Here is an 8976-nt window from a genome sequence, read left to right as displayed (position 1 = left end):
TTGTATCCATAGAATTCCCATGAGCAAGCACTATAGTATAGAGGAGTCAAATATGCCAAACCAAGTCTTTAGCTGTCCCTTTTATTATAAAATAAATAAATAAATAAATAAATGTCACAATAAATTTAAAGACGCAATTAATTTAACTATACTTTTTTCACAACTGATAATAGATTGTGATTGGTGTATACTACAATAAAAGTATGTTAGTCTTAGTCAGAGTCTTAGTAAAATTGATGTTGCACAATCCATTACCTCATCAAATTATGAAAAAGAGTTGTGAAAATTTTAATATTGTATGGGTTAGATACAACCCCACATTCAACCAACCCAATTTCTTAAAAGAAACTGCTTTTTATAATGCCTTAGGCCTAATTCCCATATTCAGGTCGCATGGTGCACATTTGTCAATAATATCTATCTAAGAAGATTCCCTTGGTTTAAAGCATATATATCAGCACAAACACCTATATGTCATCCACATAAACACACAAACATTTCACATAGAGAGAGAGAGAGAGAGAGAGATGGGGGTTGAGCTATGTACAAAATTGGGAGGAGGGGGGTTATTCACAAAGCTAGCCAAGTCATGGAGCAAAATGGAGAAAGGCCTAAACGATTGTGTCTCAAAGAGCTTCATTGGGAGATACTTCAAATTAGAAGCTAGAAAGAGTTGTTTTACAAAAGAGCTACGTGCTGCCACTGCCACTTTTCTCACTATGGCATACATCATTACTGTCAATGCCACCATTCTCTCTGACTCTGGTGGAACTTGTTCCATTGCTGATTGCACAACCTCTTTGAACCAAACAGCTAGCCCAGATTGTGTGATCAAGCCCAATGCTGGGTACCAAAATTGTCTCTCTAAAGTTAAAGGTGACCTCATTGTTGCCACTGTTTTGTCAGCCATGGTTGGGTCCATTGCTATGGGAATTCTTGCTAACCTTCCCTTAGCTTTGGCACCAGCTATGGGCCCAAATGCCTACCTAGCCTATAACTTGGTGGGCTTTCATGGATCTGGATCCATATCCTACCAAACTGCACTAGCTATTGTCTTAGTTGAGGGTTGTGCCTTTTTTGCAATATCCGCTATTGGGCTTCGCTCAAAGCTCGCTAAGCTCATACCTCGGTCGGTTCGGCTCGCCTGTTCCGCCGGTATTGGCCTTTTCATTGCATTTGTGGGCTTGCAGGTGCACCAAGGAGTGGGCCTCATTGGGCCTGATTCGTCGACGTTAGTGACCCTCACGGGCTGCGCTAATACAAACCCAGAAACAGGTGAGTGCATTGGGGGAAAATTGAGAAACCCAAAACTCTGGCTTAGTTTGGCAGGCTTTCTAATCACATCATATGGGTTAACGAAGAACGTAAAGGGTAGCATGATATATGGTATTCTTTTTGTGACATTGGTATCATGGTTTAGGGGTACATCAGTGACATATTTTCCTAATACCCCAATTGGTGATACTAGTTACAATTATTTCAAAAAAGTTGTTGATTTCAGAATGATCAAATCCACAGCTGGGGCTCTAAGCTTTGGCAATTTCAATAGAAGTGAAGTTTGGGTGGCATTAGCAACCTTGTTCTATGTTGATGTGCTAGCCATCACAGGCACAATGCACACAATGGCTGAGATTGGAGGGTATGCCAATGAGCAAGGAGGTTTTGAAGGTGAGTATTTGGCATACTTGGTTGATGCAGGGTCCACAATAGTGGGGTCCACATTGGGAGTTTCAACAGTTGCCACTTATGTGGAATCATCAGCTGGGTTGAGAGAAGGGGGTAGAACAGGATTAACGGCTGTGATCATTGGATTGTATTTCTTCATTTCATTGTTTTTCGTTCCCCTACTTTCTAGTGTTCCTCCATGGGCCATAGGCCCATCACTAGTAATGGTTGGGGTGATGATGATGAAGGTTGTGAAGGACATAAATTGGGCAGATATGAAAGAAGCAATCCCTGCTTTTATAACCATGCTTCTAATGCCACTTACTTATTCCATTGCAAATGGGATTGTTGCTGGGATTGGGCTCTATGTTGCTCTTAGTCTCTATAATTACATTTTGGGTTCTATAACGTGGTTGATCAAGATGAAGAGGATGGTTGACAAGGAACAAAATCAAGTGTCTGCTACAGCTAGTGTAGATTCAACAATTGAAATTATCTGAATTTATTAGAGTTTTTTTTTTTTTTTTTTAGAAGAAGATATTAGAGGTTAGTAGTTTATAAATATTTTTTTTAAGAAAAAAAAGTAGTAGAGGTAAGGTAAGTGCTTTAGTTCCATTTTAACTTTGGTATAATTAATTTAGCTTGACTACCATGCATTATGTGCTATCCATATATTTAGCCCCCAAAAAGAATGTGATGTTCACATTAAAAGCTTTATATTCTTTCTTCCATAATCCATATTTAATCATTTTATTGCACTTATCTCTCCAAATCCAAATGTTGCCATTCAAACACAACTTAAGGAAGGTGTTCTCCAAACAAGGCTTGGTGAGAGTGAGAGAGTGGGAGAAAGATTACCTGGCAACATAGGTCAATATTTTCAGGGATTCATCAAGATATAAGTAAAATCAAACAAACTATTATTAAATCCACCTATCTAGTAAAACAAAAAACACTAGTAGTTAAAATGAAATAACTAACAAAATTTAGTTCAAAATAGGAGCTCAAAATAATCCTCTTCATTAGGATATTCGTCATGTGGTGATTCATTATGATATTCATCGTGTGGAGATTCAAGATAACTATTATAGATATATTATAAATATTAACCTATAGTATAGGCCCAATTCCATCCAAAACTCATAGTATAGGCTCAAGCCCATCCTAAACACATAGTATAGGCCCAAGCCCATCCAAAACCCATAGTATAGGCCCAAGCACACTCTAGTTTGTGTGCAAGATAACTTCATAGTATAGGATACTAGTCGCAAACCCATGCAATGTGTGAGAATAAATAATTATCTTGTAATTGAAATATAATGTATAATTTTTTTGGGAAACAATATAATGTATAATTCTTTCTCTAAATTTTTTTTAATATAATTTTTTCTCCCTAAAAATTAAACAATTGTTATTCGGTCCAATTAAGTCTACCCCAGTCCACTTCGGTCTTATTCGGTCCAATTTGGACTACTTGGTCAATTTTGGTCCCCTTCAATCCATTTTGGACTAATTGGGCTTTAAATTGATATTTTTTAGGTTACCTTTTCAGGTTTAGCTGAAAATTTCATTTTTTTTTCTTAATTTCTGGGTTGAAAAGTATGAAATTTTATTATATTTGTGCTAAACTCTTTAGTTTTGAGTTAAAAAATACAAATAAAATAGACATTATAAATTAGAAATATGAGCCATAAAAATGCAATAAAGATTATAAATATTCAAAAGTCCACTTTGGTTTTATATGGTTTACGTTAGTCCTATTGGGTCCATTTGGTCCAAATTGGTCATATTTTATCCACTTCAGTCCTATTCAATTCACATTGGTCATATTCAGTCCATTCAATCCACCTTGGTTCTATTCCGTCCATTCTGTTCACTTTGGCCCTATTCAGTTGACTTTGGTCCTATTTGGTCAACTATGGTCCTATTTGTTCATGTTCGGTCCATATGTCCACTTTGGTCCTAATCTGTCCGTTCGTTTTTATTTGGTCCACTTCAGTCCTTTTCTGTCCACCTTCTTCCCATTCAATCATATTCTGTACATTTGGTCCACTTCGTTCCATTTGGTTCATTTGTGTCCACTTTGGTCCATTTTGGTCCACTTCAGTTCATTTTTATGCACTTACATATAAGGAAAAGATATGTTTGGGTTGAGAGGACCTAGTCTAAATCCAAATTTATTAAAAACTATATAGATCTCAAACTCGTAATATTTAAAATCTTAAGCATAACATTTATTATTGCTACAATTTTATTGAGCCACATTAACGTAGTATTTCAGTCCACTTCGATCTGGCTAAATTTAAGTGAAAGTCTTCCAAAACCTTAAGGCTATGAATATACAAATCTAATCTTTAGGGCAGTTACTCATTTGTTTTGATGTCATTACTTTTAAATGAAGGACAAAGTTTAGCTAAAAAAATTAGTTGGAGTCTAAGGTTACAACCTTACTCAATATCTTTTTATTGGAGTTGAATTTTGAAAATTTCATCATTGGATTACATATTCTTTTTACATCTTCCATGCTTGCAAAATTTCCAAAAAATTAAAGACCAATAGCTATTGCATCAATAAATTGTTTAAATTGTTGGTTTTTGTAGTTTAAAATTATGTGTAAAATATAAGCTTATAGATTATATAGTATATAATATCCGATTGACATAAAATGTGACATGTGTATTAAGAGTGTAAAGAACATGCAATTCAACAGTTAGATTTTCAAAATATGTAATATTGTTTATTTTATTGATTAAAGTTGTAACCTTAGACTACAACCAATTTTGTAACTAAATTTTGTCCTTAAAAGAATTGAATGGGGTTGATTATACACACAAGAAAAATAAATAAGTAAATATATATGTATAATTTTTATTTAAATAATTTTTTTTAATTTTTTATTCTCTTAAAAAAGATTATTATAATAACTAAAACTCATATAAAACTTATACTAAATATGTATAATTTATTCTCTAAATTTTGTTGTAAATAATTTTTTCTCCCTGAAAATTAAACAATATCAAAAATTAAATCACTCTATTTTTACAAATATATAATTTTATCACTTTTGATGTTTTTGATTGATATTATTCTTTTATGAAATGGTCACATTCTTCCAACTATTTTTAATATCCATTATATTTTCCTAATTTCTTTTGGTACAATTAAAATTTTTAAGTTTTAAATTTATTATTCAAATTCACATTCTCTTAAGAAGATTATCATGATAGGCAAAACTTATCATATAAATACAATTGATATGACTCAAATAATTAATAATATTCTCAACCTAAACTTGTATTTTGTCATTCTTAAGTAGGTACACCGAATTGGGCTGAAGAGATTCTCAAAAAAAAAAAAATTGGGCTGAAGTGATCTGAAATAGACCAAATGGACCGAATGAACCAATTGGACTGAATAGACCTAAGTAGACCAAATTGGACCCGAATAGACCTTAATGGACCAAATAGGACCAAATAGACCTAATTAGATCGTATGGACGGAATAGATCAAAGTTGACTAAACTGACCAAATGGGCCAAATTGGACTGAAGTAGAACTAAAGGACCGAATTGGACTGAATTAACCGAAGTAGACCGAATGGATCTAATTGAACTGAAGTGGACCGAAGTGACTAGAATTGACCGAAATGGACTAAAGTAGACCGAACCTAACTGAATTGATGAAGTGGACCGAAATAGACCAAAATAGACTGAATGTCGATCTGTTATCAACATAGTCAAGATTGTGTTTTGATATAAAGTCAAATTCTTACTTCCAAAATAATTAAGTATTAACTCAAACAAAATCAAACCAAAAAATGAAAAAAAAAAAAAATTTGAGAGAGAGAAATAGAGAATTGTAAACTTATAGTAAGATGAGAGGATTAAGAAAAGTAAAAAATAAAGGAAGATAAAAGGATAGAGGAAAAGTGATATTAAGATAAACAGTAGTAAGGAGAAGAAAAGGTAAAAAGGGTAATATCGTTTTAAAAAAATCCAAATTTGGTAAAGAGAGTTATTCCCTACTAATAGTTATTCCGTGTTTAAAAAAATCCGAATTTGATAAAGACATGGTGTAATACTCTTGTTTACATCATCCAATAAGTGATTGTCACATCAACTTTCTACTTAAAACTCAATACATAATATTACACCTAATAACATCTCAATAAACTCTGAATTATGTTAGATTTTCATAGGGTATTATAAATTTATAATTGAGGGCATGGTTGTGTATATTCATTAAAATGTAATATGATGATGTGACATGTTGAGATTGGAGGGTGTAAAACTTGAGTTTTACATCACATCCTTATAGATTTCTTTTTTTCAATGAACTTATAGAATTTAATCTCATCTATACTATCTATAACAAGATTACCATCTTTGATCTGAACTTTTTGGAAAGTAAAAAATATCCCTTCCGGTAACCAATGACATTTCCTACAAATATTTTAGGATTAGAGTCAATAACGTCACACTATTCCTCAAAAAAAAAAAAAATCAAATCTTGATATTGAATTTTATGTGATTCAAAAATATCTTCATCAATAAACAATGACATTACCAGGATTCTCATCTTTGATCTGGACTTTTTGAAAGTCAAAAATATCCCTTCAATAACCAATTACTTCTTCTACAAATGTTTTAGGATTAGAGTCAATAATGTCATTCCATTTCTCAAAAAATTTCAAATCTTAAACTGGAATTTTATGTAATTCAAAAATACTCTCATCAATAAACAATGACTTCTCTTAGAAATAAAATCAACAACGTCAAATACCAAATTTAAAACACGCGTTTCTACAACATCTACAACTATTATCGTTCTGAATTCAAAGTAAAACTCTTAAAATTTGGGATTTCTTTTCCTTTCACTTCATTTAAAAAAAAAAAACAACAACAACAACAATAACTCTTACACTCTTTATCTCTAACGTTTATCCTTTTTTTTTTTTTAATTAAAACAAACATGTTCTATTTGAATTCAAGTATTAGGCCTTAGCCACATACAATTACTGCTCCTTTAAAAAAGAAATACTTATCCTTATTTCAATTTTTTTCTCTATATTCCTATAATAAAAAAAAAAATCTATTCTTTATATCTCTCAGTTTGGCGGATTGGTGATGGACGATCTATTACAATTAGGGGGGAACGTTGTCTTCCAGTAAAACACTCTCCCAAAATCCTATCACCATGTATAGGAGGCCTAGCAGCCGATCGATGCGAAGGTAAGTGCCTTCATTGAACAAGAGCACAAAAACTGGGATGCAGATGTTATGAACTCCACCCTGCTGAGTTTTGAAGCTGCCATGATTAAAAAGATCCCATTATGCCACACGGATGCACTCACTTGGCCATTCAACCCCACGGGAGAATATTCAGTTAAGTCGGGTTACAAATTCTTGCAGGAAGAATTCCAAAATTCACAACCTGGTCAGTTTGAACCTGAGTACTTGAAGCCGTTATGGCAAGCAATTTGGAGTTTACCAGTTCCGAGTAAAGTAAAGAATTTGGTTTGGTGAGCGACAAAAAATTCTTTACCTACAAAGACGAATTTGGTTAAGCAACAAATTATCACTAACAATCTCTGTGAGCTCTGTCGAATCACCGGGAAGATGTAGGCCATGCTTTATACCACTGTCCGACATTACTGGAGCTTTGGAGCAAAGTCCCTCTATGAAATCACAATAGCTTACGTCAAGTGGCATCGTTTATTGACTTACTGGGTTGTATTTTTACAAAAAATAGGGACCCGGCTCTCTTATCCATGGTAATTTGGGCGATATGGAATCGGAGAAATAATCTTAGACTCGGAAAAGCCACAGTTTCTCTCGACCAGTACGTTGCTACTCCAAGTTAAGGAACGATTGCGTGACTTTGCTCTCCATAATTCTTCGACTATTACACTGGTGGGACGACCACCCACCTGCTGGCAACCTCCGAATAGAGCCCAATACAACGTAAACTTTGATGGCGCTTTATTCAACTCAGAAAACTGTGTTGGTCTGGGCGTGGTTATTCGCAACGACATGGGACAAGTTATGGTTTCTCTCTCTCAAAAAACTACTCTCCCTTTCACAGCCATTGAAGTAGAAGCTATGGCAGCTAGGAGAGCTCTAAAGTTGGCTTTGGAGACAGGTTTTGATCGGGTGATCTTGGAAGGCAATTCGCAGATACTCATCACAGCTCTTGAAACCAGCCCCTCACTCTTTGTCCCACTTCGGCCATATAGCAAAAGACACAGTACCTTGCCTCGTGTTTTTTTAGAAATATGACCGTTTGTTAATGTTATTTATATTTTTTTTAAAATACATATAAGTGAAAAAGTGTATAAAAATTATTTTACCAAACAGTCTCATATTATTTCTAGTACATAGGTATTATAATATTGTAGCTCACTCGTTAGTGAGCCAAGCAATTTCTATTTCTCAATTGCAAGTCTAGATGGAAGATGTACCACTAGATATTATCTCTATAATGTAGACTAATTTTAAATGACAATCAAGTTTAAGACAGTTAAAAGAAATACATGTTAAAAAAACAATTACGGCTTATCTTTAAAGATTTATCATTTTTTTTTTTTTGAAATTTTTTTTTTTTAAATCTCACATTCATCTCAAAAAAAAAAAAAAAAAAAAAAACTAATTGAACAAACGTGCAATCTCACAATCATTCACCTAACGTCTCTCACTTTTTTCCAAAGCCATTTTGTAAATCAATACGTACTACTTAAAGCATTCTCTTTTGAAATTAACAAAGTGTTCACTTCATCCTCTTTTTAGAAAAAAAAATGCACTGAATTTGTTTTTTGTTCATGCAAATTTTTTTGCTAGAGCCATTTTGTGATAGAGCTACACAATCAACACTACGGGAAAGGAAGGCATGTATCAGTAAACCTAAAATTTTGTAGTCATTAAATTGATTCTTAAGGTTCATTAAATTTTGGTTGACATAATCTTCATCTCATCTTCTTTATAGACAAAAAATTTTATTTTCCGAATATGCACTGTAATTGTATAGTTATCTTAATAAAAAAAAAAAAACTATATGGTTAAATTGATTCTTAGTGTTCATGCTAGACTTGATTATTAATTTCAGGCCAAAAAAAAAAAAAAAAAACTCATTTCATTGCACGCGTAAAGCGCTTACGATGGAATATATATTATATAGAGAAGTTTGGGTAAAAATAAAATAAAAAATAGGAAATATAATAAAGTGGGGTTATAAGAGGTTTAAAACTTAAAAACCATAATACGTTTATTGTGGGGACCTATTTTACTAAACAAAATATATATATATATAAACCTCG

The 8976-nt window shown here is 33.0% G+C and overlaps 1 protein-coding gene across 1 annotated transcript; it reads left to right on the top strand.

Annotated features, from left to right (window-relative positions):
• Nucleotides 1-474: 474 nt before the first annotated feature.
• LOC126703228 (adenine/guanine permease AZG2) lies at nt 475-2382 on the top strand. The gene has a single exon (XM_050402183.1). The coding sequence runs from the start codon at nt 528-530 to the stop codon at nt 2163-2165; it is 1638 nt and encodes a 545-aa protein (XP_050258140.1). The 5' UTR covers nt 475-527; the 3' UTR covers nt 2166-2382.
• The last annotated feature ends 6594 nt before the right edge of the window (nt 2383-8976 follow it).

This window comes from Quercus robur, chromosome 10 (assembly GCF_932294415.1).
Source record: "Quercus robur chromosome 10, dhQueRobu3.1, whole genome shotgun sequence".
In the NCBI taxonomy this organism is placed as follows: domain Eukaryota; kingdom Viridiplantae; phylum Streptophyta; class Magnoliopsida; order Fagales; family Fagaceae; genus Quercus; species Quercus robur.
The sequence above is the reverse complement of the archived record's forward strand: the minus strand, read 5'-3'. Positions and strand labels throughout refer to the sequence as shown.

Bases quoted from the DNA above. Each gene is read 5' to 3' on its own strand.
- LOC126703228 (XM_050402183.1), top strand. From the start codon at position 528: ATGGGGGTTGAGCTATGTACAAAATTGGGAGGAGGGGGGTTATTCACA.